Source organism: Gouania willdenowi, chromosome 3 (genome assembly GCF_900634775.1).
Source record: "Gouania willdenowi chromosome 3, fGouWil2.1, whole genome shotgun sequence".
Lineage (NCBI taxonomy): Eukaryota > Metazoa > Chordata > Actinopteri > Blenniiformes > Gobiesocidae > Gouania > Gouania willdenowi.
Genome location: NC_041046.1, coordinates 28,154,830 through 28,181,042, shown reverse-complemented (window position 1 = coordinate 28,181,042; position 26,213 = coordinate 28,154,830). Strand labels below are relative to the sequence as shown.

Genomic DNA, 26,213 nt, shown 5'->3' with positions numbered 1-26,213 from the left:
AAGTGTGGCTTGATTATGGGAAGGTCTTGGTTAGGAGAACACACTGAGAAATCCATCTAACTGTGCTGTTTATGCTGTTCTGATAATTAGCAAAAGCAGAAAATCATAGTCTTTTAATAAAAAATAAGCTACAAAAAATATTTATACTGCATATATATCAATATAACCAATACTGTAGTTTTCTTTATAGCCAAAACAGAAATTGCGATATATCTGCACTCTCGATATATTGCCCAAGCCTAATTGTCCTCCAATATACCCTTTCACACCCTTCATTAGGGAGCAATGGTGGTGGTTGAGTTCATTGGCTTTTGTGAGGAAAGACATATACCGTATTTTGCGTATAGGATTTTTTTCTTTTAAAGTTGAGGGTGTGGCCAATGTATGTGTGGGTTTTTCAGTCAGTCGCACACATGTGTCCAGTGAAAGCAGGTGTCGGGGGGAGAATATTACTGTCAATCCCCCCTACAGCAGAATGAATTATCTGTAACAGCCACTGAACATCACAGGAACGAGCTTTGGATAATGTGGGGAAAGTGATGCTCTCACAGCTTTAATAACTCAGGATGGAGGCGTTGTGATCCGTGTAAAGTACGGCATCCAATCGTGGAGGGAAATGGCATGGGAGCAAGTGACAGCAGAAGTCATACATCTGCTGAATATATATTTTTATAATAAGATTACTGAACGTTTAATTAAATAAAAATTGAATACCGGTAATAAATTGAAGTTTGGGGAGCGGTGCACTCCCCAAACCACCGAACAGGCCCAATCCAAACCCACTACCACTTCATTTCTATGTCCATACTGCATCAGAATTATAGGGTCCAAAATTGGTCTCTATGCCCACCTGAAGACCCACAAGTTCCAAGAAGGAGGACAGTCATACTCGACTACGAGTGACCGCCTATGATGATGATTGTGTGTTCCATCATTACTGCAGGTCCTACATAATACCTCATTTAAATTTGAAAAGCGCATCTTGAAGCAGTCTTTTGAATAAAATTTTGTTTCTTGCCTATACAGTGTCTGTGAGTATTTATTAGTGGAGGACCTATGTTTATATAGAATAGAATAAAGTTTAGGTACAACGGAATTCTTGTGCATGTCCCGTATATATACTGTATACAATATACCAAGCATGAGTAACTCTCTAACTACATTCATCATGATCTTCACCAATTCAACAAATAATTTTAGCTTTAAGGTAAGGCTGGAACAAAGAAAAAAATACAACAAAACCAAACCCAACTTTAGCTTTACGTCACAAAATTTGGCCCTCAGAGAGTTATACAATTTAAAATTGTCCGCGCCAGTGACGCTCGCTCGCGTGTCACGCGATCCCCCTATGCTGTGAAAAATTACTGGTGAGAACCCTGAAGCTGAAACAGCTGTGTTTCTTTGATTGTATTTCACTTATTAATTCCTCAAGAAGTTGCACCTAAAATCAGGAAGTGGTGGCTCTAGGAATGGGATCAAGGATCTAGGGCGATGGAGAAATGTTTACACACCAGCCCTTCATTCACAGCAGGAACGTCAAATTATGGATGTATGCGGAAGTTTGTAAAACCCACATGTCAAAGCAGGCTCGTAGCATGTGTTACAGATTTCAGGGCACCTGGGTTTAAAATGGTTGACGACTACTATTACATGTTTCTTTTTGGCTTGTGTAGCATTACATGTTCAGCAAATTGAGTTTGGATTCACCACTAAAATGTTGTAGAAGTTTCTAGAAGAATTTCTACAAGTAGATTAATAGGTGGAACGCCTTGCTGCTTCTTGCTTTTCTTTTTCTTGTTCTGTTTAATTGATTTTGCATCCTCTTTATTACCAGTGTTTCCTCACTGTTTGCTTGTTGCCATGGAGTTGGAGACAACTGGTTGTGTTGGCCTTTTTGTCTGATACCAGGAAGCTATCAAAAACTACTCCAAAGCTGTTTCAGTTTTATGACTGTTGGCGGTCACAAGTCGTTCTTGTCTCACATTGCAGTGTCATTCAAATATTAGTGAAGTAAAAATACTTGACATGTGTTTTTTGGCGTTGACTAATGGTCATTATTTGAAATATTTCAATAACAGACTCTTTTCTTGGTGTTGGACAGATGATTGATATCGGTGACAAACTGGATTTCTGCCTCGTCCAGAGTGGAAAAAAAAGTGAGGTCATGAAACCATGGGCCAAAAGTAGTTGTAAATGTTGATTTATTGGCCCGAGCTGTGCAGAGCAAATGTGCTGAAAACTGAACAAAGTGGTGCAGCTGTCAACGCTGTCACTCACTTGTATCGGGATGTTTTCGAAAAGAGAAACTTTCTTTAAAGTTTAACACCTTATTTACACCAATGCTAACAAAAACAGAAGTTTCAGAAAACTTGAGCCGCAGTGCAGAATTGGTATTAACATTTGAAAGTGAAACTTCAGTATATTGATTACACTTTGCCGATAAGGACGTTACTTCATCTCTAAAAACTGATTTCATCCCATCTCATTTGCTCAAGTGTAAGTGAAATAACCAAGAGTTACTCACTCGGCATCCTTTTTATTGGGTGCAGCTTGGAATTTCAAGAGACTCTACTTTCCATTTTTACACAAGACTTTCTGAAAAGGGTGTAGTTTTCTGTTTTTAACTGATTAGGATGAAATCAGTGGTAGTGACATCACAGTACAGGGTTGTTTAGAGATGGGGGTTTTTCGTTGTTGTTTTTTTTTACCTTTAGCCAAGAACGTCCCAGTGAGATATGAATCTCGGGCTAAAGTGGCTTCAACTCAAATATACATTGACATCATTTTACGTCAATTGGAATGTTCATATAGGATCAGTAAAGCAGTGACATAACACAACTTCTTACTTTTTGTAAAATTTTTACAGCTGTATCCATATTGTGTTGTGAGTGACAGATAGTAACAATCAAATTCTAATAATAGCAGATCTGAGCATGTTTCAGCCACAAATATATTACTTTAGCAAAGTGATGTTATTCATGAAGGCAACAAGGTAAGGATACATTAAAAAAAAAGAAAAAGAAAGGGGAGAAACAAAAAATAAATAAAACAAGAACCAGATATGTCTGATTGACAAGATTGGTTTGGAGTGAGTAAATTAATATGTGGGTGGGTTCAGATTATTTTATTGCACGATTATGGCCTCAGCAGGTCTGGTAAAAAATATTTCTTTCTGGTGTCTTCAAGCTTATGTGATTTTTAGCTCAGTAAGTTTTAAAACCATTTTTAGTCTGTTCCACTGTGAAGGTACAGAGAATATAAATGTTGTTTTTTTCCCAAGGTCATCTTGTTTCTGCTTGATAGAAATAAACAATAAGTCCGAGAATAACTTTGCAGATAAAGGTTTACCGGTGTGAGTATTAAAGTAGAACTAAGTAACTTGTGCTTAGCTCTCCCCCTAAAGGTTCCTTTTGGTTATGTCACTGTCGTAAAAACGCCACACCCCCTGTTGCCTGCCCCACCCCACAGCTACATGCGCACTTTTGCTCTCCCAAGACAGTAAACTGATCACTGAAAAATCCTAATACAACAGTGACACTAATAGTGCTTTCACACATATAGTCCCATGTGACTATGTCAACAGTATGAGGAAGTAAAATAAATGAATGATGTGGGAGTAATACAGAAGGGAGTGTGGAAATGTGTGATGTGTTTGTTTGTGTGCTGACAAAGCGGCTTTGAAAATGGATGGATGGATATATAGATAGATAGATGGATATTTGTGTGTGTGCTGCCTGATGGAGCGCATGGAGTTGCAAGTGCAGTTTTCTGGCCAGAGACAGTATGGAGAGATGAAAGACCCCCTAATCACCCCATAAACACTTGTATTACCCTCACAGGGACTATAAGAAGGATTTATTTAGGTGAAAACGTTACTTAGTTCTGCTTTAATTGGTGGCCCAACAACTTACTCTTCAGTTACAGCTCACAGCGGTAAGTCAAAGCCTGGCAGTTTGTGATAAACTAGCAAGAGAAACACATGACAAACTGAGTCAATCATATGCAAAGCCTGAGCAGGAGTATGCATGCACCGTAGTCTCGGATTCTTCACCGAAGACTGGACACGTGGCTTTGAGTGAAGCGAGTCATTAAGATATCTTAATAGATAGAGAGAGAAAAATATCTGTTGCTTTCATCTTTGTATTGCATAAATCCCCAGTCATGCCCCATCACGTTTGCTATTGGGTTGTTGTATTTCACATCATTGAATTAAAACAAAAATCTTTCACTTTTGGTGGCACCTTCTATAAAATACATTCAAGGTGAGTTAGCGTTAGCTGTGCTTTTAAAAGTGTTCAAGTTATCTTTGAATGCTGTCACAGAATAAAATAATCTGAGATAAATTTTTTTTTTTTTTTTTTTTTTTTTTTTTAAAGGATTTTTTTGGCTCTAGTGGCCTTTATATGACAGTTGCTAGACAGGAAGGGGGTGAGAGAGAGCAGGGAATGACACGCAGGAAAGGGTCCCAGGCCGGGAATCGAACCTGGACCCGCTGCAGGTGAGGAGCTATAGCCTCTGTAGATGGGGCGGGCGCTCTACCCACTGAGCTAAACACCGCCCCGTCTGAGATTAATTTAAAACAAAAAACGTACTTTCTCCATATCTACACAGGAGGGCATTGTCAATGCTTGAGTATTGAGCAATTTTTTTTTTTTTAAATCCTAAACTCGTCTGTTTTTGTGCTTTTGGTGTCATAAACACCTGAAAAAGTGTGAACTTGCCTTGATCTTCACTTCTCTGATACTTAATCAGATCACAGTGTGAGATCACTAACCCAATTCACCAACCAGTGGGCTTGCTGTGCTTAGCTCATGTTTCTTAATGGTAGACAGGCTGGCAGGTGTTCAAACCTCTTTGAACTGCTTTCACTACTTTTGATTACCTTTTATTGCATTGCATTTAAAGCAAGTTTTTTTTTATAAATCATACTGCAATAGAAAAGATGCTTAGGTTCAGATAAAAACTTGGTTTCGACTGAATCCATCAGGATTTTATTTAAAGATCAAACTGAAACTGTATATGATCTACGATGTCAACCTGAATTGAAAGTTGGGGAATGTTGTTCTAAACTATTGCAAAATACATAGTTGTTTTTTTTAACTTTGTAATTTTACAAGTCCGCTTTAATGAAGAGGATCTCCTCTCTATTTTATTAGTGTTGTAAAAAGTACAGGTGAAGGAAATTCAAACTGTTTCCAAAGCTGTTGCTTGTGTTTGTGTTTTGAACGAAATTATTGACCTGAACCCCTTAGTGCAAGATGACATCAATGTTGCACTGGTCTCTAGCAGGAGCAGAGGATGTTTTTTTTTTTTTTTTGATTGTGTGGACATTTTCACACTACATAAGTTTCCGATACTTGTTTTTTTATTTAAGAAACAGTTTTGTGTTTTCAAAAAACAATGTTTGTCTGTCCACGGACAGAGTTTAGGTTTGGGAGTCGAACGCAGGTCACATGTTTGCGTTTGACCTTCCTGGCCAGACTTCAGAAGGCATGTACTATGTTTTTGTTCACACCTATCTCCAAGTCCTCGAGTGGGGAAAAGCTCCCATTTAATTTGAAAATGTATACTGGCAAAACTAAGTCAGTATAAAGGGGCTTAATGTGGGACCTACTGGGTAGGTATAACGCAAGTGAGATCACCAAACGTACCCATGCGCTGGACCAGGGATGGGCAGCATCTTTTTGGGAAGTGGATGGACACAGGAGAGGTGGCGGTGTGCTCCACTGTGCACACAGTTTTTTCTGGAGAGACATTGATGAGAGGGAGGAGAACCGCGATGGGTATGAGAGGGTGGCAATAGCAGAACAGACCAGCGTAGGGGAATAAAACTGCTTAATGAATATAAGAAGAAAAAAACATCTCCAATTTTTGTGTTTCTCTAACCATTGACCCACCTTTGCCCAATAGTTTATGGAAGTGGTAGCTTTGAAACAAATCAGCTGAGCTGCTTGGGTTGATTCGATGGCCAATCAAATTTTTTTAGAAATCAGGACACCATTATGGGGCCTTTTCTGGAGATAAGCTGCTATATCTAAAGTTTGTAGCTGTTGTCTTTTCAATGAGTTGTGCGCTTGTACTTTTGAGTTTGATAAGTTGAGTGTGAAAATCAGCTTGAGTTGAGGAGAGAGAGAAGAAACGTAAACAGAGTTTGATGTACAGTACATCAAGAGCACTCGACTGTTAGGAATTTTTAAAGTCAAAGTTTATTCGTAGCAGTATTTGAGAATAACAGACTGTCATCCGGCATGTTGTTCTCTTGAGACATATGACGTACTAGGTGATCTTTTTTTTAGCAGAGTAACAGTTTACTTTTCTATGACTTGCACATGTTTTCATGTTGTTTTTCCACAGTTCTGGCTCATACACGCCATGGAGGGTTTGTTTATTAGTTTGTCTTTCAGCTAGTTTTTTCTTGTTTGTTCCACCTGATTTGCTACTATAAATACATTACTGCATTGGGGGCCATTTTATGGTCCCAGGACTTCAGACTAGTAGTTTTCCACTAAATGCACTGATGCTTTTGGAATGGCAATAACAAGAAGATGGATCGTGTTTGGTTCAGGCGTGCACTTTCTTCAAAAACGTGTCCTGAAATAATGAGTGGTGTTTTTGTTCAGGAATGCTCTGAATCCTTTCAAAACACGTAAATAATGTGGCTGCCTCGAGGCTGGTGGTATATCAGATACTGTAGTATCTGCGCATTGACCGCCTGTGTGTCTCAGTGAGGAGCGGCGAGCTAGTGTGATGCTGCGTGTCTTTTCAGCTGATGTTGAAGGCTGTAGTCAATCATACTGATAAACTTTGAAATGAGATGTGGAGTTCAAAACAAGATCTCAAATCCTGATTGCTTTTTTCCTCTGACCTGTACGCAGTGTTTTCCCGTATCGGTCTCCCTTTTGTGGTTTCCGTCCTTTTTTTTCTACTTTTGCTCTCTTAACCCTGCATTCCTGCTCCCTGGTCCCACAGCCAGATGGGTCTGATAGTGCTCTCCTCCCTTCTTCCACTGCCTCTGTGCTTTCTACCTTGCTTTCCTTCTCCCTGTCCTCCCCCCTTTCTTCTTGCCTACTCTGTCTTATTCCTTGTACATCTGTCTCTGTGTTGTGGATCACATTATTAGGAAAATCTGACCTAGGTCAATATGACCTGAACATATTTGAGAAGCCTGAAAAGTACATCTGGATGATTATAGATGGTGTTGACAAATTATCCACCCCACACAGACAGTTAACACACATACCAGCAAAAAGGAATGCAATAGTAGAATTGATTCATAGCTGTGATTCAAGCAGCTTCATTAGTCCTTCTACTTTTTGGTCCTGACCTGGTAAATGCAACCTGGCTTGGTTGCATTACTTTTAAAGTCATTTATCCCTGCGGTCGGCTGGAGCTCCTCCAGACGAGTTCAAATAAGATGCTTGTTTTGTTTTTTTTTTTTTGTTTTTTTTTTTTTTTACCTTGTTTGCACATGCTGTTGAAGGTTAACACTACAAGAAGTGCAATCTTTTAACAGCAATGCATATTTTATTATTGCAATTAAATAAATGAATTTATTTCATTGCATAATTGTGACCATCACCAGCCCTCCCTAGGGAAGGGTAAATACTTTATTAAAGGGAGGATGTAAAAGAGAGAGGGCAGTGTTACACCAGGGTGAGGGGGGTGGGGGGGGGGAGTTAACAGGGAGGAGGGATACAAGATAGGAAAACGAATGGGTGGGGAATAATCAATAAGTTTCAAGTGATGTGATGTGAAATTGTGGTTGTGTATATTGTGCTTATTGTTGTGTTATCAAGCCAGTCTGGTGACCAGTGTGCGGCTTAGGAATAATGATGGTGGCTGTGAGCAGAGGAGGAAGTGAGTGGAAGTTACATAAAACAGGTATTTGGGAACAACGTGTCTATGGTTGAGCCCAGTATGAGTGTTATCCCACAGCCCGAGGCCAGTGCGTCCATGACAAATGTGATTCCAAGAGCCGCTACTGCAAAACCCATAAGCCGCCCCCGGGCCCGAAGAAGCAGTCGGGCCAGCAGAAAGAGCGAGAGATCTAGGGGCCCCCGGCGACCACCCCACGGCCAAGCAGCCCCCCGAACGCCCCCAAGGTCCCAAGCCGAGAGGCTGCCATTGCCCCCCCCATACACACCCGAAAAGCCCCCAAGGAGCCAAGGACCCAGCGCACCACGCCACCGACTCCAACCCCCAACCCCCAGGCCCCCCAGCCCCCCACCCCCCCACCACCACCCACACCCCCGCGCCCAGCCCCCCGAGGGGAGGGCCCAGAGAGCCCCCCGCCCGAGACCCCAGCGGAGGAGCCAAAGCCCACGCCCAGCAGACGACCAGAGCCACGCCGAACGGGCAGCCGGCAGGCCCCCGCCGGTGAGCCCAGAGCCAGCAAGGACCCGACCCCAGGCCAGGAGGACCCGGAATGGATGCAGCACCAGGAGCAGCCCGCCCAGGGCGAACGACCACACCCCAAGCCGCATAAGGCACCAGGGGGCCGCTGGGAGTCCCCCCGCCGGTCCCGAGGCACCCCAACCTAGCCCCCCCGGGCGCCCCAGATGCCGATGCCGCCCGCGCCACGAGCTTCAGTTCTTTAAAGCCAGGGCCCCCTCCAGAGGCCAAGCCAGACCGCCCCGCCGGGATGTGGCCCCCTAATTTAACCCCGACACTCTGCCTCACGGGGGACTGCCCAAACAGGGGCCGCACCAGAAGGTATGCAAGGGCGCGGCACGCGCCACCCGCCCCAGAAGACCCCCGCCAGGACCGGCCCGGCCAGCCGGCCAAGCACCCCGGGCCCCAGGAGCACCCCCAGGGACCAGGACCCCCCAAGGGCAAGCCCCCGGGCCAAGCCCCCCGGGACGCGCCCCCCACCCCAGGCCAGGTCCCGGCCACAGCCCAGCAGGACCGCACAGCCCCAGACGGCACAAGGCCAGCAGCCCAGGGCCCGCCGCCCCCCGGACAGCGCAAGTCACAGGGCAGCGCCCCCCGCCGGCCCGCGAGCAACCGGCGACCCCCACCGCGGGGACGGAGGCACCCCAACGGCACACATCCAGCGCGGGACAGCAGCCCCCAGCCAAAGATGCCCCGGACCCACCCACCAGTCCGCAGATGGCAGGACATACCCACCAGGCGGCCGAAAGCAACCTCAACCATCGGAACAGCTAACGCCGCCCCCCCAGTAAACAGCATCATCCCGAGGCGCCAAACAACCCTGCCCCAACCCCGGTGAGGACACCAGCACCCCCCCAGCACACCCACCCCCCAAACCGGCGAGGCAGGCCGCCCCGGGCCCGCACACCGCGGGGCCCGCCCCCAAGGCCACCAGGAGACAAAGCAAGCACCAAGCCACACCCAAGGGGGAGAGGCACCCCCGCGCCCCACCCGGCCGACACAGCCCGGAAAGACCCCGCAAGGAGAGACCCCGGCAAAGCCCCCCCGAGACCCACCGCCACGCCCGACCGCACCATCTTGATGTGCTTTTACTCTATGCAGTGGCCCAGCCACCAACAGAGGGGCCAGGCCCCCACCGGAGAGGCCCAAATATGTGTGCCAACCCACCACCCTGTTATGGTGCCTCTCCATTCCCCAATGGAGAGGCACTTCCCGATCCCCTGTGTGAATGTGTGTGTTTGGTGGATGTATGGGGTGTAATTAAAAGAAGGGGGATGGAGGGGAGCGGTGCTCCCCCTCCAGCCTCTGTGGATTTATGTGTATGTGGTGTAATAGGCCGGAGGGTGTAAATGATGATACACCCTCCGGGGGGTGACATGTTGAGATGCGATTAAAATTGGAGGGATTAGTAGGGCAACTAGAGGTGGGAGGGCCGCCCCCATGCCACTACATAGTAACACAGGTGGCGGCCTCCTCCACCCCCAGCCCCACCATCCAGCCCCCCAAGGGTTGGGTATTGGTGTGTGGTGCATTTTCTGAGTGAGCCAGACCAGCTGGGAGTGGGGTGAAGTGAACATGTAGGAGGCCTGTCCAGTGTGAGCCGGGCCCGTCCGCGTGGCGGGCCACGCGAGAGGGTAGATGGTGCAGACGGGCAAGTGGCACTGCGGGCCCCGGAACAGCACAGCCGGAGACCCCCCCCCACGGCACCCCCCCAGACCGCGCCGGCCCCGCGGAGCACGGCGACACCCCCCACCCCCGGGCACAGCCAGGCACCAACAACATCCCCCGGCGCCCCAGGGGGCGACCCCCGCCGCCCGCCGGCCCGGAGCAACGCCACCCCGCCACCAAGGGGAGCGGCCGAGCAGGGGGGAGGCCCATGCCCGCACCAGGGCCAGCACAGGCCCACCCGGCGCCACGATACAACACTCTCCACCGGGAGGCGGCCCCGGCCCCCCCGACGAGAGAGGACGCCATCCACCGCCAAGCAGGGCCATCCCGCCAGCCACGGACCGGCAAGCCAGAGTACCGAAGCACCCCCAGCCCGGAACCGCCCCCCCACGCCAACGGCGCCAATAGAGCCCCCCCCCCCCCACGGAGGCAATCCCCGACGACCCACGCACCGGCACGAGACACCCCCCCGACGCCAGCACACCCCGAACAACAGCGGGCCCAAGGCCACCAGCCCCGCCCCGCCCAAGGCTGCGCAGCGCCGCCACGAGCCGCGGCCGGTCCCCGGGCAGATTGCCGGAGAGCACCTCCCCGGACACGTAGCCCAAGGATCCGCCCCCGGGGCACCCCCGGGGGCGGGGGATGCTTGTTTTGTAACGCAAAGTTTAATTGGTTCTCCTCACGGCAAGAAGATAAATGATCTTTTTTTTTGGCAGTTGACGTAGTTCAGGCTGACTTGGAGGCAAACAAATGTTTTCAAATTTGGTTTGTTTCTTATTTCTTTCTTGAATAAGGTCTTTTAGGTTTTTGGTGACAACTCTTCATCACTTGTGCATGTTAGAAGGTGTTAGCATACAGTGTAATGGCCACAGATGATTATGTACTGTATCATTAATAAACTGTAACAAATTAAATCATGCTTTTTAGGTCATTGGTAAGTCACTAAGATGCAGAGGTGAGCTTGAATGGAGCAAAGACAATATATATTCATTACGCCTCGTCCTTTAAAGAGTTTTAAAAAGTGTTAATACTTTTCATTGAGTCTTTACTAAATTGTTTACTTATCAAATCTGACCTGCCATGGTGAGGTAGAATAAGACCCATTAATCATATGTTAAGTACCAATACATGGTAAATAACCTTGTTTTTTTTAGGATGATTACTAAGCTGAAGATTAACTTTGTTCCATTGCTTTGCAATTTGAAGCCTTTAAGTCTAAAAAAACTGAGCAAAGCATTGTTTTCAAAGTCTCATTCTTCTCATCTGCTTTTTGCTGTGTGTTCGCCTGTCTCTTTAAAATCCTTGAAAACTCGTCGGTCTACTGCACTGTTGGTGTCATGTTTCCCAGAGACGTTGGTTTGATTTTGGTAATCTGATATAAAAACAAGCAGCAGGTGGTCTTGCTACAGTTGTGTAACACCATGTCATGGTGACGTTATTTTTATATCCAACACATTTATTTTTTATCTAAATATGGACACATTGTCCAGTTCTTGACCTGTATTGTGACACACCATGAAGGGGATATATATCGCCTATATATCAAAGTCAAAATATAAACTAAGGATGGAAATCATGGGGCTGTGTTATGCACAGAGGAGAGGATACAGGAGCTAATCTAATACCTGGGTTATCCTCTGCATGTAGCCCTTAGACAGAGCAGGGAGACAGACTCTCAGCAAGGGTTTGTGATTTGTCAATAATTGGGACGCTTTGCCTAAAGTGTTATTTTGTGCCGCAGTTCTTTGTGGTAGTGCACATAGCAGCAGTAAAGCCTTCTGCTGTGGATCGTATGTTCTTTTTGGTGGCATTGCACTTCACAGATGATTTACTCTTCAACTTTTCACTAACAAATAACTCCAAGACTTGTCTGCATTTGCAAAATGGATTGTTATCTGTTTAAAATGTTACCACTTAACAAATGATTGACTTGCCTCTGAAACAAAATATTTTTTCCCCCCAAATGATTGATTGATTCAACTTTAGATAACCAAATTCCTTTGTTTGAATTTTCTTTTTCAGTAAGATATTGACAGAATAATTTTCAAGCCACCCTCGCTGAAACCCTTTCCTCAGGATATACGGGAAGGAATAAAAGGTCTCGCATTTGGCTTAGGGCTAGCTTAAGGCGGGCATACGCTGCAATTTTTTTCAACCGTTGTACTCAGCTCCAGCTCTAACTGTGGGACTCAATTGCGGAGTCCAAATGTTCGCAGCTCACGATTCATATTCTGATACTATACGGACCGACATTCTGACACGACCTGACTGCTCACACTGTATGTCCATACACAACATGTCGGAGTCTTGTGTCCGGAAATGCAATGTGCAAATTAGAAGACAAAGAAGAACTCTGAACCGAAACAGAAGAAGAGCCCGAAGTGGATAGACTCTCTCAAATCCCAGCAAAAAGAGCTTTAAAAAAGAAAAGGCGGAGATGTGATGGACCAGGAACTGGCTGGACAAATGTGGGCAGTACAGTCTATCAATTTTACAACGGTGTTTGTGCATGTGCAGTGTGAGAGTTTTCGGTAAGCCAGTCAGTGGCACTTCGTCAACAGTGCGATACCCTCACAACCACAATTTTAAACATGTTTGATTTTCTTGCGACCATACGATTGCTGATTAGGAGCTGGTCATGAGGTGTTAATCGCTTCTCGTGACCTCATGTATACTACACGATGCAGGACACACGATTTAGCCGAGACTCAGCCCGATCCCAAAAATAGATGCACGAGTGAAAAATCGGCTCAAAATGGGCCAAAAATTGCACAATGTATGCCCGCCTTTACAGTCTGCAGAGAGGATCTACATGTCTTTTTTATCTTATTTTTCATGATATATTGAGTAATTTGCAATGCATGGTTAATCCATACAGTTTCATTTAAGTTTGTTTCATTATGGCTGTATTTTTGACAGCATAGACAGTTATTTTACAAACAATAGTTTCATTGTTTTGAAAAAACATCAAAATAAGCTGCTTACAATAAGCCTGCTATCAGACGCACTGACGCCAGCAACAAAAATCCCAAAAACCTTTTCCTTATTAGTTGTATTCTTAAGATGGGTTTTCACTTTTACTTTAGCTTTCATTTCATATGTGTACAGTGATGTTGCTAGGTACGCATCCTGCGTCCCTGACACACAAAAATCTGAAAGGACACAGTAAATCCACTATCCATGCGTCCCAGGGACGCACCTCATTTTTCCCATGAAAAACGATACATTGTGAACAACAACTTATGTTTAAAATCACAGTAACTAGCAAAAGAAACCTAGCCGTCAGCGTACCCCTTTACGCATTAACTCAGCGCAGACATGATCTCATTGAGTACATGCTAGTTTAGCTAACTAGCCAGTCAACACAGATTTAATTTTAAAATGTTTCCTGGGACCGCTTATTAAGTGCACCGCCCTCCCCCTGAGAGCTCGGTCCGTTTTTTGTGTAGCGCAGCGGTGCTCCGTGAAAACGTGATCAGCTTTAATCATCTTCCCCTGCTCAGTGTTCAAACTGTTGTCTGGTTAACTAAGAATAACTCAGTCCGTGTTGTCAGTTCTTTTTATTTCAGCCTTTTGTCCGTGCCTATAGGTACACATTCACAGTCAGCAAGCTACCTCAAGTACAAACATTTCAGTGGGAACTTCCGGTTTACAAAATAAAAATCCGTTGGAGCAACGTTATTAGAATGTTACATTCGAACAATATCTCATCAGAGCTACAGAAGATCATTTAAATTAGGTTAATTTAAACTAAGTTGATCAAAACCTAATCATTAAACCTGCTCAGATTCAGTAAACCATTGATCCCTGAGAGGAAATTAGGTGACATTAATGCTGTTCTCATACATCTTTATATGACAAAAATAAGTAAAAAGCAGCAGTCAGAATAATCTATGTCACTACAATTTATATCTACCTTATAATAAGCCAAATCAGCATTATCAGTACGCATGCGCGATTCCCGGGTCAATATATCCGGGTCAGAGTTCACAACTGCCCAGCGTGTCAACAAAGCCCCTGTCTAGCGGAACAACCGGCTACTTATACGGACTTTTAGGCATTTACTTTGCTTAAGGTCGTTTTAAGGCAATATGCCAGGGTCCCATTGTTCAGTGCGTGGCTGCTCCAACGGTACACATGGGCTTAATACGTGGATGAAAGAGTTTTGCCCCGTTCACGAGTGCAATAAAGGAACCTCACGATGTATATGCGACCCGCCATACGTACTCATCCCATTTCCTACTGAAAGAAAAGATCCAGAACGTCGTGCCGAATGGATTAAATCAGTAAGTTTGACATATACTACATTAAAGCTAACTAGTAAACTAGTATATAAATATTATATTGTGGTGTACATGTTAGAGAGGTGTCTCTCACCCAGCAGGTTTCGGGGGTTTGTTGGCGTCCTTTTCTTTCTCGCCACAATATGCCCGATCCCCCCAGGATCAACTGTCAACATCGATCTCGAGCAGAGATTTATAATCAAGGTTGACAGCCTCTCGTTCCTGCTGTTTTGTCAAAACTATAGGCGCTTTTTGAAATGACAATGCCCAAGCGAGGGCCACCAGTTCTTTCTTCCTCTTCCCAGTAACAACGTGTCCACGTCTCTTACAATATTCTTTTAAAACATCCACTTTACAACGCTCAAAATATTCAATATCTTTGTCAGACTCGGCCATGTTTACGTTTTATGATACGAGCTAGGCGGGAGCTGGGTAGTCCTGACCTTTGACCCGGACCAGCATGCTTTGCGCGCAGCGAGATGCCGAATCCGCTTATTGTATCTTACTTAAATTTTGACATACATTTTTGTTTAATTATGAGTTTTTTTATGTACTTAGGAGTTAAAAACAAATTTCTTCTTTAAAAAATGATAAATATTTATTAAAAAAGATAAAGTGGAAAACAGAATTTGGGGAAAAATACGGATTTTATAGGGCCTAAGTCAAAGATGCAAACTTCTTAGTAGTAAGCAGTGATGTTGCTAGGTACGATACATTGCGAACATCAACTTATGTTTAAAATCACAGTAATTAGCAAAAGAAACCTAGCCATCAGCGGACCCCTTTATGCATTAAATCAGCGCAGACATGATCGACTTGAGTACATGCTAGTTTAGCTGCTACAACAACAATCAGCCAGTTAACTAGCTGCTTACAATACACCACAAACATATCTGCATCATTTTATTTTTCCTAACAGACTTTGCACTGTGTTAGTTAAGTAAAATTTTTGTGCTATAAGTTTCATAGTAATTGACTCAGTTCATTTGATTTAGTTGATCTTCAGACAAGAAGATTTTGGTGGAAATTTATTTTTTGACTCTGTCATGGTGATGAGAATGTTTTGTTTGTGTTAAAATCAGCAGTTTTATTGATAATTTATTTTTGTACAACAGACACCATTTTGTTTTCATTTGAATTGTATTTGTTTAATTTCTGATACATTTTGAACATACATGAATATATTTGCTAATTATAGCCGTATCATACCACCATTAAGAGAGTTTAACACTACAATTTAAGAAATAGAAAAATATAAGAAATAGAAAGAAATTTTGAAATTTTTTACTGGGGAATGGGGAACCATTGAATTTCCCAGAGACCCACTCAAATCACCACCTGTGGGTCCCGGGGACTCACTACATTGAAAACCTATCAACATCACTGTGTGTACATGAATTAATAATACTATTGGCCTACTCCTCCTTCTTAGCACTTTGAGAGGGAGTTTGTTTTTGTCAGAAACTTTTTTTTTCCTTAAACTTTGGGATCCACATTTTGTTTTGCAGAAACTGGCTGCTGGTGTCAACCAGTTTGCTTACACCTGTATACAAGAACATCCCATTTGGACCATTCAGCAGTTCTGGGAAACAACTTTTTACAGTGAAGTCCAGAGCCAAATCCGAGCCCTGTATCTGAACTACCCCGAAGAAAAGAGCAGCATCATCACCAGGCTAAAGGTAGAATACGAATAAATGGGTTGTCAGGTTTTCATAGAATGTCTCTGGTCACAGTGTTACAGCAGTGTTTGATCTGTCTGCTCTGACCTCTTCAGGATGCGAGTCTAATGCCTGTGGCAGACAGAGATGAGGAGCAGACGGCCATGGCCCTGGCAGCAGAGCAGCTGCGTTCATGGCCCAACCTGAGCAAGGAAAAGCAGCAGGAGCTGGTGAAGAATGAGGAAAGCACCGTATTCAGCCAGGCCATCCACTATGCAAGCTTAATGGTGTATCTGCTTGTACCGTTGGACACCAGTAAAAACAAGCTGCTACTGCGCAACACCCCCGTTGCTGACTGGGAGAGTGGAAGTAACAGTGTTGTGACCAACAGGTGAGAAGATGGAAATAAGACATGTAGCAGGATCTATGTATTGTTAGTTTCTACTCATGCAAAACATAGTTTGAGTTTAAAAAATATATAAATCAGAAGGAAACCTTAAGTTTGTGTAAGTAGTGCCACTTTGTCTACATCACAGAAATACTTTTGTTTTATCTCCTCTTTTTGTGCTGAGATTTAGCAGTAAATGAGTGGCTTCGGAGCCAAAGGTTGCCGACCCCTGGTCTGCATGTTACCCTTCAATGTAACTAAATGTAGCGTCTTCTGTTCTGGCTCACCTCCCTCCTGTGGGACGACTCTGCTACTGAACCAGAGTTGCTCAATTACTTCTGCCGAGAAGCTTCAAGCCCTCTGGGCTTTTTAACTCATCCAAAGCAAACAAAACAGCAGAGAAAGTGATTTCACTTTTTTTTCTTTTTTTTCCAACATAAAGATCCTCCACGTTTGTCCTAACATCAGAAGACACGGAGCCAAAGGGTTTACGGTTCTGATTATCAGAAGAACAAACTGTTTATATTCACTTCTTTTTTTGTGTGCAATGTTTGAAGTTCACCAAATATTTTGTTCCTGGTTTCTCTTCAGCACAGAATGTTTTTGGCTGTTGTCTAGATTGATGACAGGAAATTATCACAAAGAAACTATTTGTGTGGAAAATTCCTTTTATTTAGATTTTTGATAACAGTCCCACTGTTGCATGTGTCCCTCTGTGCTCATTTGGAATTTGTCACTTAGTGTTTGTACACCCAGAGTGGACGTTACATCATCATCACTCATGTGAAGTCATCTCATAATGATCATAAAAAGGGTAGATGTCTGCCTATATCTAAATCCTTATAATTGATGTTATTCATCACACCTGTGACTGTCAGCACTCTGATTATCATCCTCTTTGTTTTGTGCTGTGTTCACAGCATCGCTGGTAGCGTTGCAGAAAGCTTTGATACCGAAAGTGGGTTCGACGAGTCGGAAAACAATGACATGGCAAACTCTGTGGTCAGATTTGTCGCCCGTTTTATCGACAAGGTGTGCACAGAGAGCGGAGTAACCCAGGATCACATCAAGAGCCTGCACAGCATGATTCCAGGTACTGCACTATCTGCTCATCCGCTCCACTTCTGCCCTCCGAGCTCCCCACTTACTAACAGCACACTAAATCCTGGCACGTCAAATCTGAGCAATCACTGGGGGAACGTGCAGAGATTCACATGCACGTGTGTACAAGTCCATATGGTAACTGACCCCAACATATTACCCACAGGCATCGTAGCTATGCAGATGGAGGCTCTGGAAGCAGTTCACAGAGAAAGCAGGAGATTACCTCCCATTCAGAAGGTAGGTGTGTCCATGAACTGTACTGCCTAGACTTGAGTTGTGTACTGTATGTGATAGTTGAAAAGGTCATTGTAGCAATGAGGAGGTAAAGTGGTGGCACTAAAATTGAATAAATCACATTTCGTAATGCCGGGGTGTCAAACTCATTTTAGTTTAGGGGCCAAATACGGATAAGTTTGATCTCAAGTGGGCTGCAGAGATAATGTTAGGGCTACTTTACATTTCCATGTATAAATTATATTAAAGTATGTAGAGTATATAAGGCACTGACAATATCCAAGCAATAGGTGACTGATAGTGATTATCTTTATTTAAAATGGGGAAATCTGAGGATTGAGCAGGATTTTGGAAAAAAAATAATTTTTTCAACAGTTTGAGAGTAGAAATTATTTCCATCGTGTTATATAAGCATGGGAGAACTGCCAACTCCTGTAAATATTTAATTGAATTTGTGATCAATTTAATGAAACTCCACTCCAGTTCTACTTCCAAATAAAGCTGTTGATATGTTGTTTTTTTAAAGTGTATTATTTTTTCATGGATGCCAATATTTTGGATATATTAAAATTACTCCCAATTTCTGCTTAATTTCAATAGATAATTACCATGAAAAGTATACATTTTTGAAATATTGCCAAAATTCCCAAGCTTAAGTCAAGCTCCTTTGCAACCCCACTGAGAAATCCACAACTAAATTATTTGGACATATACACTGTTTTCTCAGTCATTTTGGGTTTTCCCTGTGGGCCAGATTTGGCCCCCGAGCCTTGAGTTTGACACCTAGTATAGAAACACTTCTCAGCTCTCTATGCCTTAATTAGAGTGACTTGTTTGAATGTATAAACATAATTTGTTCTTAATTTAAGATTGAATAAAGTAGTTGATATTTTAGAATGTTTCTTGTTTATTTTGTGCATATACAGGGTTGTATATACTAAAATGACTTAAACTAAAGTTGAGTTAGGTTACTAGTTGTTTAATTTAATTTTTGTTTTACCAGATGCTTTTACATATAAAAATGTTCTTTTAGGATAGTTTGATCGATCAGTAGATTAAAACACGTACAGCTCTAAAGCCCACCTCATTATGGTCATTCTCAGGTTTTAGAAGTAGTTTTTTGGATCTTATTTGCAAATCACACAGACACTTGTCATGAATCTTGGATTTTTATCTGATGTTTGTGCTAATAAACTGTAACTTATTTGTGATTTTATGTATGTTGTTTATTGTGCTCCTAATTATGATTCTATTTAATAGTTTTTGTATAGCTGGCTGGTGCATGTTTAAATGTAGTTGATAAAAATTAATCTTAGTGAAATGTAATTGTTCTTTTCCTTTTCTACCCACTTTTCTGTTTAAGATTGTGTGAAGATGTTTAAAGGCCGTGACATTTTCTCTAAAGGTTATTTATCACCAAAAAAAATTCTTAAAGCTGAAATTAAAACAATATTGTCTACATAATATGTCAGAACGTTGGTTTTCTTAAGTTATATGCAGTTTTTTTATGTTGACATTCTTGTGTCAACATAAAGTCCTGTGTCACTCTGACTTAGCATGATTGTGATAGATTGACTTCCTGACTGCTTTTAGTCTTGTTGCCAGAAAAACAACTAAAGTTAATTCCAGATGCAGACTTATCTCACAAAGTACATTCAGTACAACTGCGTCATTCCTCCAGTAATAGTTTGTTTTGTGTGTCTTCCCAGCCCAAGATTCTGCGTCCAGCTCTGCTTCCTGGAGAAGAGTTGGTGTCGGAGGGTCTGCGAGTGCTCATGGACCCAGACGGCAGAGAGGAGGCCACAGGGGGTCTCCTGGGGGGGCCACACATTCTCCCAGCAGAGGGAGCCCTCTTCCTCACAACATACCGCATTATCTTCAAAGGCATCCCTCATGATCCTCTGGGTAAGTTATACATCACTCTCGCTCATATTTTAATGATTAAAACTAGAAATATAGTACAACATTTTAATTTGTCTATTTATTTTCACAATTTTATTTACTATTTGCTATTGCTAAAACTAAAAACAACAGAACATAACATTACTTTGTATTTACAAGAAAGTAACTTCTTCTCTGATATCAATAACATTCAAGAAATTCTTCCTAGGATTACCACCTCTGCACCTCATTTTGAAAATTTTTTGCACTTTACATTTTTTATTTTCATTTTGCATGAGCATAAAATACAGTGCACACTTTCAGACAACATACATTGGTACAATTTTTGCCGCTCACAATTAAGATTTTTATGCTACAAAACAACAACAAACAAAATGCCGAAGACCAAAATAATTGCTTTAGGAAACTTAGGAAACATGAAAGGTTAATAAATGGAGTAAATAAATAAAGGTCCCCCAGGGAGATTTAAAACACAATCATAAGTAATACAAACCAATCATTAGGCCCAATAGGACATCCAGCAATACAGTATACACACAGAAATACAGTCATTCGTCCACTCCTTCTGTCTGTGAAGGGTTAAAATATCTGATCCACGTGGTCCACAACTTAACAAATGTATTTTTCTGAAGGTGAGGAGAGAAGTTAATCCTTTCAATAAGTAGTAGACATTTTGGTAGTTTTTTAGGTTCTCACAGATGTCATGTTCCTGCTTTAGTGATGTCTGAATATATGTAATGTGATTGTGAATGTTTTCTGTAATGTGCATAGGTTTACTTTAGTTTTTTCCACTTGTATAAAATGTATATGTTAGGGTCTTGGTCTTCAGGTCCCATTATTTTTTAGGACATCCTTCTTTCAAGGATCTGAACACAAGAGGCAGGAATATAAGATGGACGGATTGTGATGATTGCATGATGTCCGTAATGTACGTCTGTTGTGTGTCTGTCTAGTGGGCGAACAGGCAGTGATCAGAGCATTTCCTGCATCCACTCTGACCAAAGAGAAGAAGATCAACATCCAAAACCAGCTGCAGCAGGGCATGCAGGAAGGCCTGCAGCTGCGGTCCGCATCTTTTCAGGTAAACATCACACGCTTTCTGGTGGTCTCTGCTTTCTGCAGCAGTGCAATGTTTTCTTTTTTCTTGACCTCTAGTTTGTAATTTTATTCTGCTGGTAAAAGTGCTTCATTGTCAACTTTTCTTGAAACTTTTATTGATGCTAATGTGACTGTTCGATCATCTTGAACCTGCTTTCATAATCCTGAAGATTTGTTTTGCTAAATATTTTGTTATGTGGGCATCTTCCACAGCTTATAAAAGTGGCTTTTGATGAGGAGGTGAGCTCAGAGATGGTAGAGATTTTCAGGAAGCACCTCCAGCGAATCCGCTACCCGCAGTCCATCTTCAGCACCTTTGCATTCGCTGCAGGACAAACCATTCCTCAGCTGATCCTGCCCAAGCAAAAAGAGAGAAACACTGGCTTAAGGTTTGTCATGCGGCCTCACAAGATGTGTTATTCAATGAACTGAGCCTACCACAAAACAGTTAGATATCACTGAATACTCTTTTTGTGTTCGTGATATTCATCTAAGCGGTTGCATAATCTGTATCCTCCAAATAATTTTTTCATAGAACACTATCCAAAACAATTGTGAAAGGAGCAAAGAGAGCAGGAAAGATCACAATGGGTCGTGGCAGCCAGAGCTCACTGAAGAAAAGCGACAAAGGCAGTAGAATGACCTGGAATGATGATGATGATATTTCGAGTGAGAAAAATCCCTCTCATAAATTCAGCATACCAATCACAACCATATATTTTTTTTAATCCTTAGTAATCTTAAATGTGTCATTCAGTATCAGACGACGGTGAACCTCCACCCAGCAGCACCTTGCGGGCATCAGAGAAGTCCACCATGGAGCAGCTGGTGGAGCAGTCCTGCTTCCGCGACTACCAGCGTCTCGGCCTTGGCACCATCACTGCCAGCTCATCGCGTTCCAAGTCAGGAGAGCACTTTAGGATCACAGCTGTGAACAGACTTTACTCCCTGTGTCGCAGGTACCTCACCAGCTGAATATGTGCCTCCTAGATTTAATCAGGAATCCACTAAGTGGTGATGTCACATGCATCAGACACTCAGACTATCATAGTTTGTTCTTTGAACCTTCAGTCATGGTGCATGTTACATCTGGAAGTAGTGTTTCATTATCACCCCCTTAAATGTTGTGATTCACTTAGCTGTGCGTCTTGATTTTGATGAACATGGTTTTGGAGTGACCTGTGATGTGGCAGTTTTGGATGAATGAGATGGAGTCAAGTTTTAGGGTTGCTGGTCAGATGCGGACACAGGGTTTTTTTGGTCAATGGGTTTTATGGGAACAGACCGGTCTGGGATTCAGAGGCTTTCAGTGTGTGTGTGTGTGTGTACCGCACAGGCTTTTTTCTCATATGCTACAATCACTGCACAATGTTGGAGTCACTCATTTTGTGTGGATTTTAAGGCAAAATCAAGAATTACATTTAGATTCATAGTAAAAAAATACAGGCTTTGTGTTTCAGCAACAAGACAAATCATATCCGAATTTTTTTTGTTTTTTGGATTCAATGAATCTGAATGTTGTTCTGTGCTCTCAGGGTTTTGTATGTTGCTGATATTTGTAGTCATAACAATGACAGAGCCTCTTAGAAGGGACCTTGGAGAATGCTATCAGGGTACAATAGTATCTGGCCTGCTTAGGGCAGTCTGACCAGCACTGACCAGGAGAGATTTGGTAATCGCATATCAACCTGTTAATGGAAAACAGGTTCCTTGTTGTGTTTGTGACTTCCCCTATCTTTGTTTGTCAGTTACCCTGGACTGCTGGTGGTTCCTCAGGCCGTGCAGGACAGTAGTCTGCACAAAGTAGCGCGCTGCTATCGACACAACCGTCTGCCTGTCGTCTGTTGGAAACACCCTCGCACTAAGGCCGTGCTGCTTCGTTCAGGTGGCCTGCACAGCAAGAGTGTGGTGGGACTGTTCAAGTCTCAAAACCCTTCTGCAACAAGTAAGAGGCTTCTCTGAAATCCTTGTGGGCATAACATAACGCACACAATCCTTTTTGCGTGTTTGCCTCTGATGAATATGTAATTTGGGCAGCTCAGCTGTGGCATGATGTAATGTATAATGCGCACTATCACCTTAAATTCCACGGCCTCATATTGAAGGCACAGCAGGTATGGAAATACGCATCCAAAGTATATAAGCACACAAGAGATTTTGCACCCTTTGAGTTTTTAGTAGATCAGCCCCTTAATGTCTTTTCCTCACATCTCAATGAACTGAGGGACTTTTCACCACAATTAATTTGTGTTATGTTTTTTTTTTTCTTGCCTGCAGCTTCAGTCTCGTCCTCAGATTCTTCTAGTAGTCTTGAACAGGAAAAATATCTCCAAGCAATACTGGACTCCATCCCTATCTACTTTAAGATGAACGGAAACAACACCCTGTCTAACCGCTCTCTTGTAGGACTCTCACCAGGTGAGAAAAACTGTAATACTGTAAAAATGTCTGTTAAAGAAAAGAAATCAACATGTATATAGATTTTTGGAATATTTTATATATGCATTGTTGCTATTCAATACTTTTAAGAGCATTTCTTGAGGTCTTAGAGTATGCATCAGGTTCTGAGATGTTATGGTTATTACAGGGTTTTTATGTCATCCCTATAGTTCATATTAATATAAGCTTTTTGTCAAGAGTTTCAAACTGATTTCATAAGCACAAACAAATGCAAGTTTTTTTTGGTTTTTTTTATCGGGCAGGTTTAAATGTCTTATTAATTGGTTATTGTTTATTCTGTTGGTTAAGCTAATAGATTAGTCACATATGAAGCTTTAACAGTGATGTATCTTATTACAAATACTTTTTAGTGCAGGGAGACATTTCAAATATGTCGGATCAAAGTGATACCTGCTATGTAGGCGTAGGAGGTTTAAAAGTGTGAAGTAACCTGTGGTGGAAATATTCAAAGAGTGCAGGGCGCCACTTAAAGGGGAAACAATTGTGTTGCAGCTGCCACTCTAGCAAATCAATGGATCATTTCTGAAATTTTGGTCACAGATGTGTTTGAAACAGGAAACACAGGCTTGACTGTGTGCATGTTGAATGTGGGATAGTGAACTGCTGCCCTCGGTGTTATCAGTTAACATTGTGGAGTGTTTGCCAATATGTGAAGCATGAGAAAGGTCACGTAAACCCCACAGGAGACTTTGTCGCCCTGTTTCCCTCATGCTGCACTGATGCAGCTCAACTTTTGCAACACAGTTGGCCGACTTCAGAGTCTATATTGGAGACTTCTGGTTGTACTGTTTTTATACATCGAGGGAATTTTGGGTTCAATTAACCTGAGTTGCTTTTGGAAGCACAAATATGACCCAGTTCCAGACAAACCATGATGCTAGCATGGCTGACAGACTGGTGGCGTCTATGACACTTGATTCCCAGGACTCTAACCTGACCTGAATTGACATTGGGCCCGGTGGTAGCGTGGGAAAAACCTTGATTGATTTGAACGGGGACACAAGGCCATGTTTGCCACCACATCGCTGCTCACTTCCTTTTCTTCTCGCTTCTTTTCCTTTAAACTTAACTACATTTGTCCGTTTGACCACATTATGAGGTTTGATTTCTTTTCAAATTTAATTTGTACAATGTAAGGTCACACATTAATCACAAAACAATCCAGGAGTCACAGCCAGCCCATTCTTCTTTTACACAGTCACACGTATGCTACAAATTCTTTATTTATTTATGTTCTCATTTTGCCTTTGATTTTAATTTGTTTTCCTGACAAAGCAATTATATTATTAAGCTTATTTTTGCAGCAGGGTGACTGTGAGGGGAGCAAAACAATCTTTGCAGTTTTTTGCACATTCGTCATCACACGCTGCTTTCTTTCAACTGCACTTTTAAGCCTCATGTTTTTGTTTGCAGGCTCTGAACGGAGAACGTCCAGGATACCAAAGATGGCTCCCGTCCATTTAGACCTCTCCTTCTCCAACAGCTTTACCAGAGGAGGTAAGTGTATCTCTTGTACTCTTGACTCATCGCATTACGTGTTTGACTTTGAGGCAAACAATTATCAAACATCCAGCCATTTGTCAAACTCTTGTTGGCAGTGGTTACTGGGCGGTTTTTAAAAACTGGTTTTCAAAAACGTTTTTTTTTTCTCCAATCAACTTGTAAATTCATCATTTTTAGTTCAAGCCAATTGGACACAACCTTCAACATTTAGAAACCTGCACTAAGATATGAGTCATAAATAAATTCCAAATGGAACAGGGGATTTGTTCAGATTGACAGTGGCTCCAAATTTTGCAGTTCATCCATCCTGTGATTTTCTTATTCTAATCAGGATGCTGGAGCCTATTCCAATGTATTTTCTAGCTATGGCAGGTCAATTCCTGTTCAAGTAACTCATCATTTACAGGCAAAATAAACTGAAAAAGAACACATTTTACCACTCAGCAGCTCGTGATGAAATATCATACACAGTTAAAATTGGTCATCTACATTTATGAGCTTTTTTTTAAGGTATTTTCACAGGTTTTGAATTTGTGTTCAGAACAATGCTTCTTTGTTTGTATACAGTAAACAGACTGCATGAACATAGACAATTATTCAAACAAATGTGTTACTTTTCTTGTCATTAGGGCTCCAAGACAAAAATATCATCAAAGTATTTCCAAATCTTTGAAAGAACAATCATGAGGCTAAATAATTTGCAGCTTTGTATTAAGGTATGTGAAATAAAATAACCGGTATTGATATTTCAATCTGTAATGTCAAGTTTATCATTATTTGGGCTTTATCTCCTCTTACTCTATTCTACAGTTTACATGTAAAAACTTTGGCAAAATAACAATCCCAAGGCTTCACTAAACAGTTTTTTCCCCCCTGCTAAAGAGGAAATATTTTCATCTGTGGGTTTTTTTTTTTTGTTATGGAAGATTCCATTAAACTTTTGGGGGGCATCTTGATCAATATTTCTATTCTGGATCAGTTTGAAAAATTGAAAAATCCTTATCTCTCATCATTGGCGAAATTTTAAAAAATGTATTTCTCGGTTATGTCGGGTTGGTTTCTCATATATCCCACCAAGTTTAATCTAGATCGGATTCAGATTGTGTATGTCATCACAATTTAAAAAGAAAATCTGACTGTCCATACATTTGGACCTATTGTATCATTATTAATGTAGATAAAACATCCTTCCAAGCCTTTAAAGTGTGAATGATCATGGCCCCATGATCCAGATAACTGCCAATATCTGACAAAGAAAATATTTGCACTCTCTCAGTGCTCTTGTTTTTCTTATGAATCTGTATTTACCACTGCTCTCTCTGAAAAGGACAAACATTTCCTTTGCATCATTGATATCTATGGACAATCATCTTCATGCTTTCTACTTTTGGACAGTCACTCTTTGAATCATTTTAGGAGTCCAGACTTTCGACCATCAGCTGCGACTCTTCATTTGCATGATTCATTCTGTGCTGTGAAGTTCTTAGTAACATGTGTAATGATGATGATGAGGGTCCATTTGAT

The 26,213-nt window shown here is 42.3% G+C and overlaps 1 protein-coding gene across 2 annotated transcripts in view; it reads left to right on the top strand.

Moving 5' to 3' along the window:
• Window positions 1-26,213, top strand: part of sbf2 (SET binding factor 2) — a 113,377-nt gene that overhangs the window by 64,527 nt on the left and 22,637 nt on the right. For both annotated transcript variants that reach the window (XM_028476642.1, XM_028476634.1), the window contains exons 18-29: window positions 15,851-16,021; window positions 16,117-16,391; window positions 17,309-17,481; window positions 17,656-17,729; window positions 19,436-19,631; window positions 20,582-20,709; window positions 20,940-21,115; window positions 21,262-21,395; window positions 21,484-21,685; window positions 22,475-22,671; window positions 23,004-23,144; window positions 24,600-24,683. In XM_028476642.1, coding sequence (XP_028332443.1) covers window positions 15,851-16,021; window positions 16,117-16,391; window positions 17,309-17,481; window positions 17,656-17,729; window positions 19,436-19,631; window positions 20,582-20,709; window positions 20,940-21,115; window positions 21,262-21,395; window positions 21,484-21,685; window positions 22,475-22,671; window positions 23,004-23,144; window positions 24,600-24,683 — 1,951 coding nt within the window. The remainder of the gene's footprint in view (window positions 1-15,850; window positions 16,022-16,116; window positions 16,392-17,308; window positions 17,482-17,655; window positions 17,730-19,435; window positions 19,632-20,581; window positions 20,710-20,939; window positions 21,116-21,261; window positions 21,396-21,483; window positions 21,686-22,474; window positions 22,672-23,003; window positions 23,145-24,599; window positions 24,684-26,213) is intronic.